Here is a 25,738-nt window from a genome sequence, read left to right as displayed (position 1 = left end):
AGCGACATGGGGACTTGGCCAATAAGCCATTGTGGGCACTGTTAAACTTGCGTTCACTTGTGATGTTAATTAAAAAAAGGCACACTTAACAAAACATTAATTTATAAATGTATTCACAATAATATAGGTAATATTAATTGTATTAAATGCAACAAATTGTTTTGATAATGGTGTTGCAAACGAAATATGTAGCTATTTTATATTATATTATATTTAGGTTGTCTCTATAGAAGAATGTTTTCTTTAAAATCTTTGGTTTCCACCAAAAAAATTTATAAACACCGATTTTGTTAATTGTGTGCAGATAATGCATAATCAGGCACCCCAAGTCAATGCTTATTATTATTAGATTAAATATTTCATAATTGTATTAGAATCCACCACTATGAGATTAGGACGGCAAGCTGGCTGCAAAGACCTAGTGAGACAGCTGACTGTAGCCTGGTAGGTAGTTCTGCTAGTAATTATTATTATAGTGTTGTTGACAAATAGTCTTATTCTAATTACTAGCGGTATTAACCTAGGTACAGTTATAGTATACATTGTTTCTCTTATTCCAGATATGACTGTCACTTATAATGGAACTTATAAACTCTCGGAGACGATTCCTGACTACTTCAACGGTGTGGTGCTCAAACGGCACAATCTAGCATCGTCAGATAACTCCTTCGGAACGGTCAAATTTCAACTGACATTTAATTTGGCTGTCGTGTGGATGATTGTTTTTGTTGCTTTGAGTAAAGGACTACGATCCTATGGCAAGGTAAGTTATCCAAATCTTCTATGCCAGCGTTTAGTAAACATTATCTTTCATATTATTAAAATTGAAAATTAATTAAGTATGTATTTTTAAATCAATTTTATGCAAGTTAACTTTCTTGGTAAAATCATTAATTAATATATCTGTGGGCTTTGTTCAATTTAGTGCAAAACAGATATTCTTCATTACAAGGGTTTAATTTAAATCTTTAATTTCCCCTTGTAAGCCGAGAAATGAAACTGTGCATGAAAATTTTATAAAACTATCCCGTTAATACTAGCAGTTACAGTAGAACCTCGATATAACGGACTTCGGATAATAGACAAAATATCCGGTCAAATGTGAGAATTGTTAAAAACATCCTGTTATGTTATACATGTTTAAATCCAAGTGTCACCGCTTGTAAACAATGTTCTGCGCATGATAATCACATCATACCTCTTGCACTCGGATTCGAGATGGAAGTTAAGATAGCGAGGAAGCAAAAACAACACGCCCAAAAACAAGTGATAAGATTGCATCTCGATGATCTAATAATATTTTCGTAATTTTAGAGAGTTGATTATAAAAAAACAGTACACTTCAAAAGTGTAAACAAACCTTGATTTTTTTTTCAAAGCAGGATTACCGAAAGTAAGTGCGTCACCATCGCACATTAATGTCACTTCACAACGGGTGTGTCTGGATATCATCCGAAGACGAATAAACAGGATTCGGTTTGCATTTTTATTTAACTGACTTTCGGCTTTAACAGACACCCCTTCACCCGCATTAGTCTGTTATATCGAGGTTCTACTGTATTTTAATAATCTAGATTGACAATATCAGTAGCGTGCGGTGGCTTTTGATTGTAGATGCTTTCGAAAATATAAAGAAAAACATTTCTAGTAATATTAATTTTTTTCAAAATAATAAAAATGTGGAATAAAGTGGAATGGAAAGTTGAAAGTGGAGGTAAAGTTCTATTGTTTATTACATCTCTTTGCATAATTCTTTTTTGTGTTGTTTTTCAGGTGGTATACGTGTTTGCCTTTTTGCCGATCTGCTGTACGCTGATCTTATGCGCCAAACTGTTGTCTCTCACGCCTCACGATTCTGTCTATGATGTATTTCCTGAAACGTCATGGAATGAGTTCTTTATCAATAGTAAGGTTAGTAAAAACTCCATACCAATGCATTTACATAGTTTCAAAACTCTATGAGAAAATTTTAGAGAAATACAGGTGTATTCAATGGAATTCACCAATATTGTGTAGCGGGGTGCCCATCTACTATTGTGCAGTAAATTAAAACGTTTATACCAAACATACTTAGATTACGCCTGTTGCAAATGCTGAGACTTTAAATATCTCATGTGTGATTAAAAAATAAAAATATTTATGTTTACCGTGACGATTTGAAAAGTGAAAAATTTTGCACTATTTTTTTTCTATGACGAATTATGAATTCTTCTGAGCAACCAATTGATAATTTTCCCTTCGGGGTTATGTAAGCTTTTCTGTACAGTCAATTGAAATTTTGTTTTCTTAATTCTGTGTGAGAGCTATTTTTAGGTCTTCTGGACTGGAAATAATGTTTTTATTTCTCGTGTTTCAATTTATACTCAATATAATTTTTTGGGATATTATAAATGTACCATCATAAATCGAATTTAGATCTAAGCTCATCACAGTATAAAAAGTATGGAATGATATGTCAAATGTTAACATGTGGCGCCCTCACTCAGTGGATATATTAAACTGGTGGATCTATACTAGGTATTCCGATTTTGAAAATTATTCTTATTATGTATTTTATCATTTAGATCTATAACTCACCTGGTCCCGTAGTAATTAATCACCTTGTCTACGAAGATCTTATTTCGGTTCAGAACCGGATTATTATTTTTTGTTTGGTAGATTTTTATTAATACTGCATTATTGAATTTTGAATTATTCTCAATATGTACTCAATATTAAACAATCACAATTATTCATTTCTTCCAGAGCTGGGCGGCGGCTGCTCAAGAAGCCTTCCTGACGTGGGGCCTGCTGGGAGCGTGCGCCATGCAACTCACTTCGCACGGCGCCCGAAGGATCGGCCCCGGGAAACCAGACTCTTCGTTGCGGAGGGACTGCCTATGTTTGGTTCTGTTGACGTTCTCCATACTCTTGCTGGCAGCATTCTTGGCTAATACCTGTGTTCATATACTCTCCCAGCACGGATATATATATTCACCGGGGAGTTTTGGTATGTTTCTTTTATTCAAAGTATATTTATTTTTTGCATTCATAGACCATATTATATTATTGTGTATATTTTTATATTTATTTAGAGCTTCAGATAGCAACGCTGAGAGCTTTGTAAATGTATGGGAGTACACAGGGAACACAGAATTAATAGGAACTGAAATACCTAACGGGTGTAGAATAATAGGCAACCGATCTCGAATGTGGAAGAATATGGGATAAACTTAAACACGTGTCAAGAATACGTCATTCCTTCGTTCTGACAACTGCTCTCGGTTTATGCACTGACGTTCATTCAATATTGGTGTATTTGAAGGTTGCAACACACACTATTAATTGCACCTCTATAATGTGTGGTTCATTTTCGTAGGACACACACATTCAAAACCCTCTTCAAAATGTAGTGTATTGGTGTATAGCCTATCTGAATTCTATTTATTAATCTGTTCTGTGGGAGTACACTATTACACCATAGAAAATTGAAAGCAAAAAAAACTTTTTGCTCTAATATACCTACATGACAATAAAATGAATTTTTTCTTGAAATTTTGTGTATTGGTTGGCAACAGACAGCATATTTAAAGTGTTAAATAGGTACCTAAGAGTCTACGTCTTTACAGTTTGCCATCCAAACGGGTATAACATTCAATTCTCCGGTTCCCAGTTGTACCCGATGAAAAGCAAATATTACCGGCCCAACGCGTAGTGTGGCTTCATCAAGAATCAGGAGATAAGAAAACGGATTACAGTCTTTTATCGCATTAAAAATGAATGTGTGATGTTACAACTCTATGTCTAGGTCTATGTCTTCATCTTGGAAGGCCATTAAATATCGTCTACAAGGTGTAAATTGATAGAATTAATTAGCCAAGTGTTTTATGGTGTCCGTTGGTAGAATGAGGAAGTATGAGATGTCAAAGTTGATAATTTATTGTGTATTTCAGAGGAAATGTCATCGTATACATTCCTAACACCACGCTACAACCCGCTGCCAAGTTCCCTTGGTTCCACACCTCCGCGCCACATGTGGCACCACTGTAACTTGATGGGAATGCATGTGACGCGGCCCGGATCCGATCCCTCAGCTCACAGCGGATACCAGCTGCTGCAGCTCGCCACGGAACTGGTTCCGTCTACCCTCGCCATTGTGGGCCCAGAGGAGGTAAATCATCACGGAACTGAATTCATTAAATTATAAATTTAAATATTTCATTTATTTCAGACACATATTTCAAAATCACACTATAATTTACAATGTGTTAATTTAATATCGACTGTAGTAGTGGATAAAATACTCGCCTTGGAATCCGCGGATCGCTGGTTCGAATCCCACAGCTTGATTGAATTCACGTGTTGTGATTTTTAAGTAGCATTGTTTAATACAGAGTACGGACTAATTTGGTAAAACGAATGACTGGCATGTTCACAATAATATATTATGCTCAATGACTAATGATTCAGAGATATTGGAATTAATATGTAAAACCAGTTGAAGGACACAAACTTGTACAAACTAGCATAAGAATGACACATATATATATTTTTTTATAATAATTATGGTCAAGTCTTTTAGACAACCAGTATTTTTGTCTCCCCCTCTTTAAAATCAAAACTATGGGAAATATAATATGAAATCCTAATTTTTATTGATGATATTTAATATTAGTTAGTTAATTACAAGGATTATTAAACAAACACTTAGCAGCAGTATGTTTAGTTAATATTTCAAAATAATTTAAAGTATTTGCATATTTACAAAATTAATACTATCGACTTTGATGAAATGTAAATTATGGGATTATATATTAATGAAAGTCGCTATCTAAACGATTTTTAACTGTATCCGTTGTCAGTGTGTAATTGCCAAAGGTGAGTGCGCATACTGCCCGAAGGAAAGGCTAAACACGGGTCGCAAAAAATGACTCAAACGGAATAGTTAAAATTAGAATTTAATTTTAGCAGTTAGCCTTCGTCGTATTAATCCGTTGATTTATCATGAATATTAATTAATGTTCTGGTCTCCCTATTCAGGTCTCATCATTTTGGGCTGTTCTCTTCTACTTTATCCTGATCCTGTTTGGAGTGGCTCAGCAGTTGGCCATCTGGCACTGCGTCATCACGGGGATAATGGCAATCAACAACCGCACTCTCCAGTCCTGGGAGACCACCATCACATTCTTCAGCTGCGCCTTTGGATTCGTGCTTGGTCTGCCTTTGACAACTGATGTAAGAATATACACTGTTATTACAATAATATTATAACTAATTTTAATATTGAAAAATTGCACTAATCAGTCATTGAGATTTGAGTCATTACTCGAATTTAAACTGTTAGTATTTTACTTGCATAATTAATACAAATTAACATATTTTTTAACGCACTGTGTCAATTTTTGTAATTGCTGTTGTTGGGTTCATTTTATGACCTTCGTAGACCCTATGTGGTACATAGGTTCACCACCACTTTTGTGTGACACTCAGGCAAAGTTTTATATACTTGGTTTATCTTATTTTTAAACTTTACTTCAAATAACACTAGCTTGTTTCATCTGCGTTCGAACAGATTACGTGACAATTTTAATAACATCTGTTATCGATATACCCATTGCCATATGTATATGTGAATTAAAGGGTAATATTCTCGATTGTGAATGGAATTCACTACCCAATATGTTTAATTCAAAGTACTAAAGCTCTATTTTATGCATTTTTGTGTAGATCTTATGATTGTGAACCACTATTTTCGTGGATGAATTATTTAAAACCGAAAATAAAACATCGCCTTCCTAATGGTTTTACTGAAACATTTGTTGGATACTCTTATACACCGCATCTTCAACTATTTACGAAAAGCCTTCACTAATGGTATATATACATATATATTATATATATATATTATTATTTTACCATGTCCGATCCTAATACGATCATATATATAGACTTCCACAGAGTGGAGGTTTGTATTAACAGATTTTAGTTTACTTCTACTTGCTCGACCTATTAGGTCCATACTCTGACTCCAAACACAAATTGAAAAACAATATGTGTATTTGAGACCCAGGATTCAAACCTGGGACCCACACCATTATAATTGCGTAAGCCGCTCAGCCATTGTTGGTAATGGTATATTAGTGAAGGCTTTTTGAAGCTAAAATAAATTTATATACGACAAAAACAATAATATCTCATTAGATTAATTGTAAAAAAATATATTTTTGTCTATTATGTGTATTTTGTTTTTTTTTAATCTTATTTATCTGGCACGCGACTATTTTTGTCGAGATTTAAAGTTTTGACAAGTAAATTTGACACACTTATAGAGAAGTTGTAGATATACTAGGTGTATAATGGATAATGCCAATAAAATTCTTACAGACTGGAATATCGGTGATTCACTTCATGGACTATGTGATAGTGGGGGTGTGGTGGAACTGCCTGCTACACGTGGCTCTGCTGTGCGGAATGTTCCTGGTGCGGGGACGGCCCTATTCCGGAGAAGCTGTCGTCGGGATGCTCTATTCCAGATCATCAGCTATCGGCCCGCTTCTCTGCTTCACATGGAACGTATTGCTGCCCGTGGCACTTATTGTGAGAAATAATAAATTGTTATCCGTACTATTATTGCTGTAAATATAAACACAATCACTGCTAACCTTTTAATTACCACATTTAATGTTAATTACATCTAATGGCCGACGACTGAATCCGAGTAACAGTTGAATATTTAGAATGACATGTTTGTTTATGTTGGCATTTTGTTTTACTGATGTAAGACTCCGTGGCATACCTACCGTTTGGTTTTTACAAAAAAATAGCAGTGGCGAAGGGTGACTTTTGGAAAGAGGTAAGCTGTGGAGATCAGAGAAAAAGAGCTTACTTGCCAGGTAACTTACGAGAAATAAGACGATAATACTTACGATATTACTACTGATGAATAGGTGCACACTAATGACAACGACACACTGGTCATAGGTTTCACCGCTGAATTTGTCAAATTATTTAAATCACTTATGGCAGTAGAATTCCACTTTTCTTTAGCAAACAATACGCATGGCCAACAAAAAAGTTTGTTTAATGTATAACTGCCAGTTAAAAATGAATATTTATTATATAAATTGTTGTGAAAATGTCTAATATAAGTTTTTTTGCTGTATTCAAATCTAAATGAAACCCTTGGAAGGTCAAGCTTTGATAATTTTTAATTTTTGAAGAAACATCAAACTTGGGAATGATTTTTTTAAATGCAATCTACGAAAACACTACACAATTTAATAAATACAGTATAACCTCGTTTTTACGTGCCCGGAATTCACGTTTTCCCGGCAATTGCGTGTATTTTTTTCAGTCCCGATGTATTTCAGTACATTTAATACCCGCATTTACGTTTTTCTTTCCCGCGATTTACGTCGGAAATATTCAAAATATGCGAGTTACGCGCACTTGACATTGATTAGGTCGTGACATTCAAATGATTTTTCAATAAAAAATTTAATTGAATGTTGTTTTTTAATAAAACGTTAATTTATTAGAACATAAAATTTAAATGTTCTTTTTTTCAATACCCCCCTTTTACATTTTCCCTCCAATTAGGTTTTTTTTCTTCAGTCCCTTAAAAAACGTAAAATGGGGGTTATACTGTACTTATATATCATCAGTATGAATGATTTCGGTACAATATGAGATAATTTATCAACATTCAAAACACAGTAATACACTGAATTTTGTATTATAAAATAAAACTTTATCACCCTCTTTGAAATGTCAATATGACATGAACTGTGAATAGCATGTTATGTTTGTCTATGACTAAAGTAACCTAAATGATAATCATGAAATACAATATTTATTTTTAATAACAATTTATAAACTATATGTGATCGAACACAATAGTTTTTTTTTTTTTTTTTTTTAATCATCCTTATTATTTATTATTTGCTTAAAAAAATAGTCATCGACAACAAACAAATTAACATAGAGTGTAAGCTTGTCCTGTAGTGCTTACTAGTCTGGAACAAATATGCAGACATGTATGAAGTTGGCAACGGAATCGCGGTAGAGAATTCAGCGAGGATTACGTTCGACATAATCCTAAAAATAGCACTCACGTCTGTGACCTTTGTCATTTATTTTTGATTCGAAACTTGACTAAATTAAACGCTCTACTACTTCTAAATGCCGACGATAGATGACAATCAATATTTTTATTATATTACCTAGTCCTAGACAATATAGATATTTATTTATTTAAATTGAATACTTGAAAATAGAAGGTAAGCTTTAAATAATCGCTTAGTATGGAGCCTTCGCCACTGAAAAATAGTAGCCCTTTTGATAGAAAATTTGAATGTCAAAATGAGTCAAATTCAAACATGAATTCTGTGCAATGTTTTATTTCTTGTAGAAAATCCCTACTTAAATTAACAGTCTTCTTTTTAAACATTTCAATTTTAAGATCTGAAGCCTCACATATTATATGAGAAAATTATTGAATTATAGAAAATTGGAAACGGGACATTTTTTTGTAATTGTATTTTGAAATCACTTTTCATGATAAAGAAGATTTTTTTTACATGAAGTCTAATCCTACAACGTCATTTTGTTGCTGGGGTGATTCATGACTAGGGAATACAATCCCTAGCCAAAATTCTGATCCCGGGATTTCGGGATTACAATTTCCTGAATCTGGTCCCGGGATTGACATTTTTTTCCATTGTTAATATAAAAATTTTATATTTACAAATAACATTGATAAAATCGGTCAAAAATACATCTAGTATAATTTATACTATTTAAGACATTTATTGTTAAAACGTTCAATCTTGGAAATACATGAGTTTAATGGAGTAAATAATATTGTAATATAAATAATAATTTGAATTTAATATGAGATTACTGTTTCTGATAGTAAAGACTTAATGAATGGGTTAGCGAGATTTAAAATAGTAAAGCAAATCGTGGTGTATAGCCTTTCCGCTTCATAAATCTAATTAGTCAGCCAAATATGAAACTGCCGTAAAACGTTCATGAGATCATGGTGGAATTACTTTGTTAAAAGTGCAAAGCATTGTTTTTTTCCAATCTTTCTCATTTTTATTAATTTATGTGAAAAAATAAAATGAATCGGCAACTTACACATATAATGTATAAATATACAATATACATATGATGTACAAATCGAACTTCATTCAAACTCAGTTTATTTCTAATATAGTTATTTGTTATTAAAAGTATTTTTTCTGTTACATTTTCATTTTTATTTTATTTTCCATAAAAATTGATAACAAAATCAATCCTGAAAGTTTCGGGATTATGTTTATCAATCCCGGGATTCATAGGTATCGAAAATAGCTCGGGATCTCTATTCATGACAGCAACTTTGTTTATTTATATTTCAAAGATATTGCGGCTAGCTTTTGGCCAGTGGACCACATTTACAGTGTAATACAATAATTAATTGTATTAAAAATCAAATATCTTATATTATGTAAGTACTATGTAATGTAAAAAAAAATGTATAGTAAAACCTCGTTAATAAGAACACGGATAATTCTAAATACGCCGTAATTCAAAATTTTCGCGAAAAAAAAGTCCCTTGAACATTATTTTCATATAAAACCATACCTTTAATTCTCGAATTTCGTAATTCAAAATTATTTCAGAGTCCTGGCATATTCAATAAATCGTAATAAAGTACACTATTTCATGAGCCAGTCATTGAAAATTGTGACAAACTTTTCTTAAAACATCATAAATTACTTATTTTAAGAAGGTAATATAAATAATCCTGACATTTTATGACATTAACATATACAGAACCGGAAATTTGGTTGGCACATTGATGATCGTAAACGATATTAATGAAATTCAAAAATTTTATTTTTCTAAAGTTTAATATTTTTCCCCCATACATTTCATAATTCGTAATTGGAAATTTTTTTCGAATTTCGGTCCCGTGGAATTCGTATTAACGAGGTTTTACTGTATTAGACAATGGTTTTTAATTAAATTAAGTTGTTTTTGTTAATTCTACTTTAATTGAGTTATTTACATTGACAGCTATTTCGGGCTATAAACCCATCTTCGGAACGGTCGGTCAACGCAAATAACTAAATTAAAGTAAAATTAATTTATTATAATACAAAAATAAATTTACAATTTCATTTCAAAACCATTGTAATATAACTCTGCTACGTAAACGTCAGGTCAATTAATAGGTATTGGATAGCTATAGATATATATAAAACATAACCCATGTTTATACATTCAAAAAAACATGATTTAAAAAAAAATTAGATGCGCGATAGACAGCATCATGAAATGCCTTGTGAGAAGAATATCTCTTAAAAACCGATGTGAAATTTTCTTCTGAAGATAATGATTTACTCATGCACATACATAATTTGAAAACATCTCATGCATATAGGACCCATTGAAAAAAAAACCATTTTAGAAAAAAATATGACACCCAACTTTTCTAGTGGGTATTTGCATGAGATGTTTTCAAATTATGTATGTTCAATATACGTGTTACATTCTCAAATCTTGTGTCTTATGTTTTGTTAAATAAATATAGTTTATAATTTACTCATGTATGTATTAAATTATACACTTATATAAATTTGTTTCGTTTTCCTTACTAAAGGTTCAAATAGACTATATGACGATCGGGCACATATATGCTAAGAGCGATTTAGTGTCTGTGATCATATCTATGCCATTCCTACATATTATACATACATATTGTATGACAGCTATGACATCCTATTTACACTCTGTGACACCCTGTGACACAGGACGCCAACATAAGAAACGGGTTTTTCGACATATATATAACCGATCGTCATAGAGTGTATTTGAAGCATAAGTACTTATTTTTATGGATTGTTTTTAGGCACTGTGTGTGGTTGATTTTCGCGCTGGCAAATACCGACAGCTTTACACGTGGCGGAGAAGTGTTCCCGGTTTGGAGTACTGGCCGCTGTGGTGCAAGCGTGTAGGCGCCACGCTCCAGCTCATCCCCCTCCTCACTGTGGTGTTCATCGGCTTCATACAGACCTGCAGATATCTCGGATCGGGGCCGCCTGATATACTTGAGGTACATTTCATTAGTATCTTAGTCATGAGGATTTGGTTGTTATGGATGTAGCTATTTCAATGATCACTTTGAACAATACCAGATTTTTTCTATGTAGTAATATTCAATTCAAATTCAAAGTCCATTGCTGCAATAACATTTGTTGAATTCGTAACATTTTTCCTGTATATTTGAATACAGTTCCACCAAAAAGCTTCTTAAAGTGTTCTTCAATAATTAGAAATATATAATACATGTAGATGAGCATTACATCAATTCTCTACAATTTTTTTTGAATCTTGTTAATACTATTTAAGAACTGTAGATTTATTTTATTATTAGATTTACATAACCTGTAGGATTGATTGTTCATATATTGATTATTAGGCTTTGTTTAGGTAGGATTATCAACAGGCTATAACAGTTGATAGAATTATATTCTTTATTAATTAATCTGTTTGACGATTAGGTTTTTAGGCTATACGAGTTAGGTAATTAATTAACTCATGTAATGTACAAACACCCACTTCAAACTGGGGTGGGCAACCCTATTGAGAAATTGGCATAAACAGTTAATTTAGCCGTAGAATTCTTGCGAAATTGAGTTTTCCAGCTGACATGCTAAATAATGTAATATTTACTGCATATCATTGGAAGCATCCATTTTATAAATGATAGGTCATTTATGTATTACTTTGTCCCATAACTTTAAATTCATTTATGCCTTCAATTTGCATTTAGACCCTTGAGTGGATGTTGTCTAATAGAAAATTAACACATATTTTAAACATGAATTTTATTTTTATCTCTCTTATAAAATAAACTAGTTTTCTTATATCCTTCCAAATTCAATAGCAATATTTAGGGATTGCAATACTGAGTATCTACCAATAATTATGACATAATATATAAATCTCTTTAAAATATTATTATTTTATAGCATGTGCCATTGCTGGTCTCCAAGGCCGTTGAAGGGTAACGGAAATAAATCAGACATCGCGTAACACGACAAAAAATACAGTCACGTTAAACCTTTTATGTTAATCAATACTCTTTTCTTCCACTTTTAATTCCGAATATATCGGTATTAGCTGATTTTTAAAACCGATATTTCGATATCGAAAAATAATGGGATACCAGTTTTGAAGTACCGTTATTGCAATCCCTAGCAATATTGAATCACTTAATTCTTTTTGTGGAGAATTTTATTTCACTTCTCATTCATGACACCTGACAACATTTAAAAAAAAAATAGGTTGCCCACCTCTGATGTAGAGCTATAGTAGTATTAGCTAAAGTTTGATAGTATCCTATAACTATAATTCAATAAATAAAACACGCTACTATAATTCTTTCATCTTTTTTTTCATGCATGATCAATGATAAGCCTTTTCATAACATTACGTGCCAAAAGTAGATGAATTATACCAGAATGTTTTATTTATTGAATATTAATGACAAGGTGATTTTAAATGTGTTTTAGATGGATTACTATAACTAGACAACATAAGCATAACGTTTTTGAAGTTTGATGGGTTCGCATGTTTTCAGTCAGTTACGAAAACTGCAGCCCGTATTACACGTAGCAAATCGTTATAATTACTTCCCAATATAAATTGCTCATTATTATGACATTTCATCTGATTCACTGTTCTGTTTTGAAAACAATAATCATCGTTATCCGACTCCGCACCAATGTTTTATATCTAATTTTACGTACTATGTGTGTCCTTACTAAATCAGTTGCCCTATAAAAATCTTTGATTTTTAAATCGTGCTCACAGCATTTTTTCCATTTACTTGGAGTGTCATTAAATAACCGATCAAAAATTTTATGTTACGTCATATCTATCGATTTTTTGTCTTCCCGCATTACTCTTTGTATGGTGCTAATAGGTACACCAGTTGTTTCGTTTGCCGATTTAACAATATTATATTTCAAATTGTACTGTTCTTTCATCACTTTTAAATATTTGGTCACATTAAAAACATTAATTTCTTGTGCTTGTCTTTGTAATACCCCGATTTAGATGAGGTATTCATTGTAAAACTGTAAATCTACTATTGTATCGTGTAAAACAAACTTTTCACACACAGACGCAGCATTTCCACACCTACTCTATGCGCATGAAAGTAAGTGTGCTTCTGCGCAGGTCCGTACTTAAGTTGTTTAGCTATACATTCTATAATATCAAAGTATTTCTGTTATTATGACTTATAAATCTTGTACTAATTATTTATTTTATGCTACCAGGATGGAACTGTTGAAAATACAATTAACCCATCCACCAGTAATGTGTGTTGAAATTTAATAATTAATTTTATTGTAAAATAATATGTAGTTTGTAAACAGTAATTTTTTTGTTTTTAAAATTCGATATAGTTGCACAATATCACTTGAATTATATACAGTTTTTTTGTGTCACTTCCTGCCAAGTATTATATTTGTTGTAGTATAGAGTTTGTAATCACTATTAGTAAATGTAAAGTATTGTATTTGTGTTATCTTTATAAGTAAGCAAATATAGAGTTTCTTGCAGTGGCTAGGGCGGAGGTAGGCTGTTAAGATATCGTCGCTGTAGGATTGGTTTGTCGGGAGACGAAAAACAAATTTCATTATCCTATATTTAAATACATGGAGGTATTTAAATTGTTATTTTTACAGCATATGCATGCTGTATTCATTACAAAGTAATTTAAAGAAAAGGGTGGTTCTGGTCCATTTACATACAAAAAATCATTCTGCATTAAAAGGTTGATTTCGACAAAAACGGATATTCGACATACCAATCCTATAGCGACGATATGACATAAAAAGTGCACACTAAACTTTACCGGTCATACTGATTTGTTTTCATTGAACAAAAAATATAATTTGCAGATGGTGCTGGTTAGTTTTTAAAATTCAATTACACCCTACCTAAACCAAACTATAATAGTTTAGGTATGCTATGGGCGATCCGACAAATATAGTGCACACTTTTTCAGTCATACTTATTTGTTTTCGTTGAATTGAGAATACATAATGTTACAGATGGTGTTGGTTAGTTTTTTTAAATTCATTAAACCAAATGATAATAGATAAAAAATATTCTTCTCTCCGTAAAATATCTAAAATTATGTATGATTTAATGACATTTTTTCATTAGACAAATATTTTCTAACCATTATCTATTATGGCTTAGTTTACGCAGGGTTCAATTATATTTTTAAAACTAACCACCACTATCTGCAATTTGAAGTCTTTAGTTCAATGAAAAGAAATATGCATTACTGACAAAGATTAGTGTGCACTATTTATGTTGGATCTTAACAGCCTACCTCCACCCTTCGCCACTGGTTTCTTGCAGAAAATTTTATAAGAGTTTTTACTGTACCTAACTACAAAAATAAAATTATAAACTTCTTTGTAATAATATATCATATAAAATAAGAAACCACACAAATACCTTGTTTACGGCCGAGATGCGTTCGTGGAATATTAATCAATATAAAAATAATTTCCATGAAATCGGTTTTAGTTTTTCTAAAAACATAGAACATCTAGTTTTATTTAATTCAAAATCACATTGTAAAATAAATGTATTCTTAATCAGAATCAATTTGATGGAAACTATTCGTTCACTTTACACTTTTGACAAATCGCGGCCGAGTAGTAATTGTCACTTATCATTTGTCGATGTTCATGACTCTCTCTGTATCTAGTCCAAACATTTATATCTATGATTATTTATTGGTCAAAATACAACTTAGTCTTACTAACTAGTCTTACTACGGGCGTGAAGATCTCTTCACATAAATTTTGCTGCCTGTATGATTAGCTTCGTTCTTTAATTTAATAAACAAGTAGCTTCATTTTCTTTTTAGTAATTTCCATGTGCTTTTTCTCTCCCTGGCACTTTGCATTAGAGTAAACTCAGTAAACTCAGTCAGAGCTCACTTTGAGCGTAGCAATCTAAGTCTTGGGCATCTTCTCCCAGGACACTCCCAGGCCAATTCTTAGATGCTTCACATCACCAATTGACGGGTCCCGTGATACTCTCGATTAAGACCGAGGGTGGTACGGGGCGGGTTTGGTGGAGGGACTTTAACTTCTCTGGTCAAAATACAATTTTATGTCATAAAAAATTTGCCTGTGAACCGATATTTCATCATAATTAAAAAAGACCATTATAGCGAAAAGCTGAGGAGGTATAATTGTATTGCAATGGCATCATTAGTATCTATGATTTAAAAAAAATAATAATTGGATATAAATTAAGTGAAATTAAATATTTGAAACCGTATTGAATTTGTAAAAAAAAGTAATGATGATTATCAAGATAAGATTAATCACGAGTGCAGAACTACGTGTTTATTATTGGCAAAACAAAAGTAACAATGTGGCAGGTTAGAATACTATTTCATTGTTAGGTTTGTTTTGTCAAAATTAAACCCTTAGAAGCTTGTAATATTAGGTTGGTGAAATGTGTAGAATAAATGCTTTCAAGTCAATTGTTGCCTATAGTAATAATTATCGGTGACTATGTATTGACAAATTATACATGCAAAAAATACATAGGTAAGTAAATACATAAGTCCGTCAAAATGTATTTAATGTTGCCAAGACAGATAATATTAATTTTTCTCAAGTCACGGATTCAATCATACTAAAAAAAATCCTAAATGTCTCTTTCTATTATGTCTAGTGCAGACACACTTGTGGCTGACACAGCTTATTTAGTCCGTTTCACAGCATCACAATGATTGGCTGAACACGTCGTTGCGGTTGGTCAGTAACACGTGTGTCTGCGCATGGCCTCATAATATATCTGTGGCATAACAAGTTAGATCAATTTTATTAATTTATGTTTTAATAAATTAACAGCGAATTCAACTTTTATACCGACCACACGTTGACGGGCCGGGGACGTCTCCTCCGGTGAGGACTGCAAATAACAACAGAGGAACCCCGAGAGCGGGAGAGGCCACTACAGACACGAGCCGCACCGTAGAAACGGGCCCTGATCCCGTTCTGCCGGATCCCCCACCTAAATATACTCCTCCGCCATCATATTCCACTGCCACGGGAGCCAGGATTGCGAAAGCGCTTCGACATAGCATCAGACGGAGTATACGCGGAGTCAGAAGGTAAAATTGCTAATCAATTAAGTATTATTATTTATTATCTATCTGTCTAAAAAGGATATTATGTGAAAATATTAAAGATGTGAAAGAAACTCTTTTATGTTATATAAAAGTGAAGCTGATAATAAGGTTACTGTGGCTAATAATTAAATTAGCCTTCAAGTTATTTCGCATTACCAGTTTATTTATAGGAAGTTTCACACCTGTGCACTGAAATTTATTTAATATGGCCACACTGCTCCTTATTATCCTTTTTTGCAAATAACTGTATGTATGTAATTAAACAAACCAAGTGCTGCCAACGCAGGATATTAACTTTTCTGTAATTTCCGATTCAATTATATTAAAAAGGTTCTGAAATTACTGTCAAGTATAATAATTACTACAGAGAGTTCGATAGGCTACATCTTTACCAGTCCAAATTGTATTTTTCTCAACTTATTTATTCAATTCAATTAAGGCCATGCATTAGTTGAGGCACGGTCTAAAAAGATCGTTGCTAGGCGATGCGCGGACTGCGGGTCGCGGGTGCAAATGACACCTGTCAAACGAAATATTATTTTTCATATAAATCCAACATACGTTCATTTTATGTTCTGTTTATTGTTCTATTAGTAACAATAATAATATATTCATTGACATGTTTCCTTTTTAAAGTAAATGGGTAACGTTTTTAGTCATCTTTACACGATTTTAGAATTAATTGACCCGTCGCCATCACGCAGCAAAATGACGTGCTTCCGGCTCGAGATTCTCTCAGTGAATGGCAGCGAGTCCAAAATTTCGTCGCGCCTACAGTTGGAAATTATTTGGCGTTTCACTGATGCGTCACCTTAAGGGCACAGCATAAAAGAATCTTTAGACAATGCCGCCCTTAAGCAGACTTAGAATGCCGTCCCCTTTTATTTTCGGCTATCTTAAATAGACAAATAGGTAGACCAAAAATCTTTTAATTAACATACATACGAATCTAGTGAGAGTCAGAGCATTTCCACAACACCTATACGCCAGCTATAATATATTTTCACTAAGTATATAAGCGTTTGACGGTATCCATTTGTATACCGTATACATAAATGTTCATATAGTTTGTGAAAATATAATATATCCATCAACAGAAATCATAAGTTTAGTTTGAGGTACGGTTCAAGACCATATTATGCAGATTCAGCGTAGTATCTAGCGCAGTGGTGCACTATTTGAAAGAAGGGCCAGTTTATCGATTTTCTATTTTTTCAAAATGTCGTAAAATAATAACATATTATACTAGACGAGACCTATGTTTTATTATTTTTAATTTAATAGTTATATATCAGCTACTCCAATCACTCTCCACTCTGCATTACGTACGTATGTATTTGCATGATAGAACTTAGTACTTACATAGCAAATTAAAATTTTGTCGTATTCAATGAAAAATTTGGTGATGAAGTACTTGTTATTTTAGGCCGCATGCGGCCCATGGGACATGGTTTGTACATCACTGATCTAGCGGGTTTAGAGGCACCCTTGTGAAAATTTTCCCTGCACAATAATCTGCCATTTACAGTGATTATTAGGTATAATACAACACCAGTTATGCTGTCAGGATTTTTATGCTTCAATTATTTTTTGAACTAAGATATCGGTACTTTTTAATGAAGCGACTGTATCGCCTGCTCCATTGAAAACCAAAACAAAAGTTGTAATATTTGCATTCGTTCCTTTAGATGTCGCCCCTATGCAATGTATGAACGGCCTACCCCCGCAGGACGCACTGATCTTAAATGTAACCTCTCAGATGTAATAAGAAATAATAAACTCTGATTCATTTGTTTTAAAGATTGGCGATTTCTTTTGGAGAATCCAGCACGACATTGCCGCAGATACCGATGTCAATCAGCGAGGCAGTCAGCCAGCAGACGACAGTGATACCCGTTGTCAATTCTCCGCCTGATTATTCCGTCCTTTTGACTACTCAAAATGGAGATCTGACAACTGACCTGCCGCCTGTCAACGATACCTACATCACCGAGTTAAATCATCCCGCAGATATTATCACCAGAAACGAAGAAGAGTTTGTTATTCCGGATTTGATACCGGTGGAACAAGACATCGCCAGTGGTTTCGATCAGCGATTTACTTCACTACCTTCTGCGAGAGTTTATCAGAGTTTTAATTCTGGCAGCTCTTTACAGAGAAGTCAAAATGACAGTAAAGCCACGACCGCTTGCGATGTCGCGAACCTTTTGAGGTCCAGTATGAGAAGGAGCGCAAGGATTAGGACTTTACCGAGTTCTTTCGACGGTAGTCTCAGTCAGGAGTGTCTCTTGAATCAAGCGGAGCCCGTTTCGAACACTACCGTAGTTGTGATTAATGAGAATAGAGAATCCGATAATAATAGAGCTCTGAGTAGTCCTAGATGTGTTGCTAGGCAGCCGAATTCAGATTTAGACGAAGATAGGACATCTGTGATATAAATTTTGACAAATTATGTTGTATCGTTTAAGAAGTATTCATTAGATAATTATTAATAATAAAGTTAATTTAACACATGGCTTATTTCTTGTATGTATTATTATAATGTTAAATATTGTACTTTTTCTGTGAAATAAGTCAGTCATGATTATGTAATACCGTAATTTGTCTAGTATAGTGTTGTGTAATATGGATGTTGATAAGTGAAAATTTTGTGTAATTTATAAATGTGATGGAAATTCTTTAGGACTTTGATAAATGGATATATACATTCAAGCTATTTCAATATACTATTTGGTTTATTGGTTTTGGCCATTCGTTTCAAAGGGTTACGCTATGAGCATCTAATATATGTGCACTCTACCAACTTCAACATCTTTCATTCTTTCAAATGTCATAATAAAAATATTGTATTAAGTTGTGATTATATTGAGATGCACGTCGCGTACTGTCACGGCGACAAATTTAGTCTATGTTTTCTTCATTTTACAGAATATTTTGAACGATCACCACCTCTGTAAATTCAATGATGGAGAGTGCCAACTCTAATGTATTAGTATTTTGAATTATTATTCATTATTTATCTCAATATAATCACAACTTAAGACTCATTCTTTGGGTTTAATACTGTTTTATTCGGAAAAGGAGCTGTATTTGTAGTTGAGTATTCGGAGAATGAGAATCATGCAGACTTTGAAACCAATAAACCTAATTACTACCGAGTCGAATTAAATTTATATGGAACATTAGTAGTTCAATACATTGCTGGAATCTAATGATTTAAATCTGTGATTTTTTAAAAATATTTGAATCATACTAAACCTTGAACTAAAATCCATACTCCATCAATATGTCTTGTTTCGCACTTATAAAGGCGTGAAAGATTACAAGGTGTCCTAAAGACAGAGTTTCGTGTAAAATGTACCTAATATATATATATGTCTTTTCGCATTAATTTTACGGTAAATTAATAATAAAAAAAATGGTGCTTATTATTCGTTATGCCAAGCTAATCACTAAGGTAGAGACCGACAAATATAACTTGAGGCGCGGCGGTGTTAACGCTAGTGTCGCACGTGGCTATTGCCTGTGCTATTAGTTTGTTAAACCACCGCGCCTCAAATTATAGTTGTCGATCTGAAAGTACTTGAATTATAGTTTCTGTGGGCATATAGAATGTTGCAATATTCATCTGATAGTCAATAAAATTATAATATTTAACGTCAATTGCAATTTAGTGTTGTACTCAAAGAATTGATTACTTGTGAATTGTTATTATTTATTGTGAATTCGTAAGCTGGCTGAGCCAAGATGTCAGTTTATAATGCCGTCAGCTCCGGGTGTGGCAAATTCACATGTTTTTTTTCAAGGTGTGTTTGGACCTGATTGGTTGAACAAGTGACCAAGTCATTTCTCATAAAAGCAAAAATCTGTTAATACAACCTTCATTCTGTGGAGGTCCATATTATAATCATCTTAGGAGCGAACATGGTGATATAAATCAAATATGGCAGACTTTGAATAGACTATGTAAATTCAGATTAGCACAACATTCATTTATTGTAACTATTTAAAATTCGTCAGTTATATTCAATTCTACTGTGTGTGGTACTGACATTGTATTTGCGTCAAAAAATAATTGTACAACATGATATTAATACAAAATAATGTAAATTTAGTTTGATCGGTGCTTTACTAGTTTGTAATTGTTCGTACTACGTAATACATAAATGATAAATAACATTACATAGGTAAATATATTTATTATTGGGTGATTAATTTATGGTCCAAAAGTTTAAATATGATGTATTTTTAACGGGTGTGTCAATGAGTATAGCAGTCACATGAAAATCTTTCATTGTTTGTTGACGGACAACTGTGTAAAGGTCTGATTACATGAGCAGACTCGCAGATCAGATTGGACTACGCATGCTGATTGTCAAAAGTAACCATGCGGAATGATTCAGCTGCCAATTTGATCTTGTTGACGTTTGGTTTATAATATACATCATAATATGTTGCTAGTATTAACAATTATAAGTAAATCAAAAAAATGTCTATTGGTCAGTTTGGTGGCTATACTAACAGTAGTCTTCCCTCGTATGTCTTTACTTTAAATGTCTATGCAATTTAAGGGCTTGTTTACACGGGATTAGTACTAATCGTTACTACTAACTACTTACACTAAAGGCTTGTTTACACAGACTAATGCTGCCACATGTAAACAGGCCGAATTAGTAATATTCATTAGTCTGTTTACACATGGCGGTGTCAGTGCGAGTAGTGAGTACTAATGATTAGCACTAAGCCCGCGTAAACAAGCGCTAATGGTGATTGCATTTGGCAAGTAACAAGTTGCTGATTGTATTTATTAAATAATGAGTAAAGTCAAGCAACTTTCAGTACGTAAACGTCAAACTTGCATTTTGTAAAAAAGCATTAAGAGGACGCACCGCTAGTAGCAGTATCAGGTGCTGACAGCTTAAATTTTCGACCCAACTGTCGATAGTTCACTGAATCGTGCCGAAAACAGAAATAAATCTATTTTGACCATAAGTTTGTGGTAGGTATGATACAAAATGACATTTCATAATCGGTGCAGACGGTCAGTGTAAAAATTTGGATCTGTAAGTCTGCTCGTGTCATTTAGACTTTAGTGAATGCTTTACAGTGTATTGATAAAAATCCATATGTCTGTACACAGAGAGTATTAGAAGGCCGCGTGCTATGTACACATACTTACATTAAATGACCAAAACCAACCAATTGACGCCTCTTCTTTCAGGTATCGAAGTGAAATATAATATATTCAGCAATTTGACATTTTATTAAAAACAATGACATTACTTTCTCATTTGACCAATATTTTCTAGACAATGGTCGATGTGACCTTTTGCATATCTAACGAAAACATTTTAAAACATAATGTATTTGGGTATTAAATTTAATATGCATAACCCAAATCGTGCACAATCCAATGAAAAATTATTTTAATTTATTTTTGAAAATCTCAGCTGTTTAAATATGTGATTGATTATTTTTAAGCCCAATTGGTGCCCCACTATTCTTCATTCTATTTTAAGGCTATCATATTATAAAATAAATATTTTCCAATAAGTGTAATTTGATATTTTCTATTTTTATTTATCTTTGTTTATTAATTAAATTTTTTATTTGTGTGTTTTTGTTGTACTTCAGCTTTGGGTTGAACATCGATTTGCTCTCTTACGTTTTGTAAGAAAATAAATTTTAAATTCTTTTTGAAAAATGATAAAATTTTTTACGTGACAATGTTTTTTTATAATCTGATATTTTTTTTTGTTATTAATTTATTAAAAAATACTATTTTTTAAAACACTTTGGTTTAGTAAAGAAATTTATATTGATTTTTATTCTTGATAGACTGATTATAAAATTTATTTTCATCTCGTCTACTTGGGTTTTATAATAATGTATTGACAGTAATTTAGCTTGGAAATTATTTATACTCAAAAAATCTTGGTCAGATAATAATCAGTAGAATTATTAACTTAACCTAAGTTAATAAATTCTATTGATTGGTTGATAAGTCTTTAGCTATTTCGGTTGTGAAACCATTTTCAAGATTAGCCCAATAGTAACTAGAATAATATGTATTCCGACTAATAAACTATAGAATCAAATATAATTTATTTAACAGATTGCCAATTTCACTTGCACGAATGTGTTGGGATTAATGAGGTTTTTATTTCACTTTCCATCCTGGAGACCAAAATATAATTTTATGAACCAAAATTCTGTAGGTATGCGAGAGGGAAACTATGGTATGTTCATATTGACAACTTCACAGGAGAGAACACTGTTGATTCTTTACGTTTGAAGGTTACCTGGATTTTTTTTTCAAAGATTATGTATACATGGTTTTGTTTTCATTTCAGTTTTTAATTATTTTTATTGTTTGAAATAGGTTTTTTTTTAAGTTTAACATAAAAGATAATATATAAATGTATTTCATGATTATCATTAAAGATGACATGTTTTATGATATTTAACATAAATTATTGAGCATAAATTTTTATATTTCAACATGGTAATAACTGATTTTCACCAAATTTGGACTTACGGTGTTTACTTTTAAATTTGGACATACCGTAGTTTAACTCTCACATACAGAATTCTTCATTGATCACTGTAACTGTTCGTTTGGACATTTATTAAGTTAACTGCAAATTATTGTTAAAGTAAAAAACTGTACATACCGATAAAACCAATGCAAATTTAGCGAAAAGCGTTTAGTAAAATATGATCTCTCAATGGTTAGGATCCATTTTTACATTTTATTTCATCTAAAGTAGTTATTGTGTCCCGAATAGCATTTGGCAATATTATTTATATTTACCAAACTACCATATAAATGCGAGTTTAATGCTTTATTCATTTTATCGGGTCGAGTTCCATGCCCACTGGCTGGGTGAAATACCCATTTTGTTTTTTTACGTGTATTTCCAGTGCATGTGCCCAAGCATTGAGCAAATTGTTAAATGCCAATCATTGTAAGAGTTGTTTATGAATGTGTTAATTTACTACCTTTTTCGTGATCTCACAGATTCAATAAGCAAAATGTACTAAGTATATAATTTATTATTATTTTATTAAATGCATAATGTGGGAGTCTAAGAGCGCGATGCAGAACCATCTGGATTAACTTGGCAATGAACACCATCCAGAGTTGCTAATTTAGCTCGAGGCGTGTCTTGACTATTTTAAACGGTTTCGTTCTGTCTTGAGTTTACTACATGCTATATGACGTATTAGTATTAAAGGATACTGGAGGTAAAGCAATTCAAGTTGCCTATATTGGCATCTTATTCGCATATTTTAGGGACTTATGTTCCTAAGTATGGTTCTGCGTCGTGTTCTGGTAAAAGATTTTATTTGGAAAAACACAGTTTTTTGTTGATAATAAACATACTTTTCGGTAGATTAATTAGATGAAAACGCACATTATTATAGTAAAAGTATGTTTTTTGAGTCAAGTGTCAATTCTGTATTTTTGTGGGTAAAACCTTTTGATATTACACCCTGATGAAAATTAACTGTATATGTAGGTACTTTTGAGTTTTGCATTTATGTTTTGTATATTATGTAGGTAATGTCCTTAAGTTAAGTGTACGTATAGAAGTATAGAAAAGAATCACTCTTGTTTAGGCGATAATTGATTATTACTGTTAGAAATAAATGATCACGTTTGACTGATTTTTGTAATATTCTGGCGATTAAATCGTCTCTTTTGTATCGTAAAGTAATTAAGTATTAAACATATTGCAACATTGTCAAGGAACATAGCCATATATTAAGCATTTTGTTATTATAATTGTTAGTGCAGTATCTCGAGTACATGATGAAGATGTAATTCCCATGATGATGGTGTAAAAAAGTGTATTTATTAAAAATTACTTCATAATAATATAAAGAAATAAATATTTTAATATTATATGCAGTCTTTTATTTTGTCCTAATTTAACCTTATCACTGCCAGCCAATTTTTACTGGGTGGACACTTGTAGGCCAGCTATTTTCGGAATAAAATAAATCCTTTAAAAATATGAAATAGGAACAGAATGATAAATATTTGTGAAAACTTAGCAACACAACATATTTATTAAGTTTATCATGAATATTTTCACACTAAAATGATAGATATTGTTTAGAAAATATACACAGAATGTTTATTCAGAAGTTATGACGTTTACAAGAACCCGCGAGTTAATTCGTCCGTGGCCTGACGCGACACACATGCTTTGGCGCGTTAATTCGTCCGTGGCACAGATTTATTTATTTATAAAAAAAAGAGTATTACGGCATTACAGCTATTGGCCAATGTGCCATAATACATAATAAATACAAATGTATAAAAATATCTTAATTACAAATAACAATAAAAAGACAGCATGTGTAAATATTAATGAAATATGATAATTTATACAATTATAAATTTAGCCTATTTAATACGTCCACAAACATTATATAGTTAATAAAAAACAAATCAACCTTTATGGTGCCATCAAATAAGCTAATTGCACGATACATAGCATCATGAAACATAACATCTGTCCTGCGACGAGGTATCTTGAAGACCGTGGAGCTACGAGTGATATTGGTGGGAACATGAAAATTAATATTTGCCAGTATATACGGATTGTAAATGAACCCACGAAGAAGTAAAAAGAAATGCTTTAAAAGAACAATCACTCTTCGGGTAGACAGGGATTGCATTGATAGCATACCCAGAAGAAAACGAGTCGGGAAATTCATTTTATTATCATTATCATAAGGAAAGAACCCGTATGTTCTTAAGTAGAGAAATCTAAGAAATCAATTGTGGACTCGATCCAACTTAATTGTGTGGATGGACCTATTAGGACTCCAAATAATGCTGGCATATTCAAGAATACTCAACACAAATGATACGTATAATGTACGTAGCACTCGGACGTTTTCGAATGATTTTGAAACCCTCATTACAAAACCAAGCATTTTGCTAGATCTGGTACTGATTGTGCTGATTGAAAGTGAACTTTGCATCATACAATACACCCAAATCTTTTATCTCCGTTACCCTACTCAATATTATACCAGACAATGTGTATGGGAACAATAAGGTGTGCCTTGAACGACTGAATGAAATAATATTACATTTGGAGGTAGCGAATTCAAGTTTATTCAATATAGACCATTGCGAGATAGCATCTAGGTCAGACTGCATCATCGCACAGCATAATGGGGTTTCAATAGTTCGAAAAAGTTTAAGATCATCTGCGAATAGCAAACAAGAAGAATTGGTTATAACTTTGACAATATCATCAAAAAATATTAAAAACAAAATTGGGCCAAGATTTGAACCTTGAGGAACACCAGAGTTTGTTCTAAAAATCCGCGATTCATTCCCATGGTAATCAACAAATTGACGGCGATTTTTCAAATAAAAAGCAAAAAAACATATACTATATGACGCGCCAAATGTACAAAGCTTTTGTAATAAAATATCGTGATCAACACGATCAAATGCCTTGGAAATATCTGTGTACACAGAATCAACTTGAATTGACTTAT

At 32.5% G+C, this 25,738-nt stretch overlaps 1 protein-coding gene across 1 annotated transcript in view; it reads left to right on the top strand.

Annotated features, from left to right (window-relative positions):
* bdg (sodium-dependent transporter bedraggled) overlaps positions 1-20,270 on the top strand; it is a 112,244-nt gene extending 91,974 nt beyond the window's left edge. The window contains exons 5-13 of the mRNA XM_085942208.1: positions 561-763; positions 1,774-1,911; positions 2,746-2,989; positions 3,933-4,150; positions 5,020-5,214; positions 6,364-6,576; positions 10,880-11,083; positions 15,930-16,192; positions 18,012-20,270. Coding sequence (XP_085798334.1) covers positions 561-763; positions 1,774-1,911; positions 2,746-2,989; positions 3,933-4,150; positions 5,020-5,214; positions 6,364-6,576; positions 10,880-11,083; positions 15,930-16,192; positions 18,012-18,648 — 2,315 coding nt within the window. The 3' untranslated portion in view covers positions 18,649-20,270. The remainder of the gene's footprint in view (positions 1-560; positions 764-1,773; positions 1,912-2,745; positions 2,990-3,932; positions 4,151-5,019; positions 5,215-6,363; positions 6,577-10,879; positions 11,084-15,929; positions 16,193-18,011) is intronic.
* Positions 20,271-25,738: the final 5,468 nt, after the last annotated feature.

Source organism: Rhyacophila brunnea, unplaced genomic scaffold, assembly GCF_057557595.1.
Source record: "Rhyacophila brunnea isolate RB1 unplaced genomic scaffold, BYU_Rbru_1.0 scaffold_14, whole genome shotgun sequence".
Classification (NCBI taxonomy): domain Eukaryota; kingdom Metazoa; phylum Arthropoda; class Insecta; order Trichoptera; family Rhyacophilidae; genus Rhyacophila; species Rhyacophila brunnea.
This window is presented reverse-complemented; position numbering and strand designations above follow the sequence as displayed.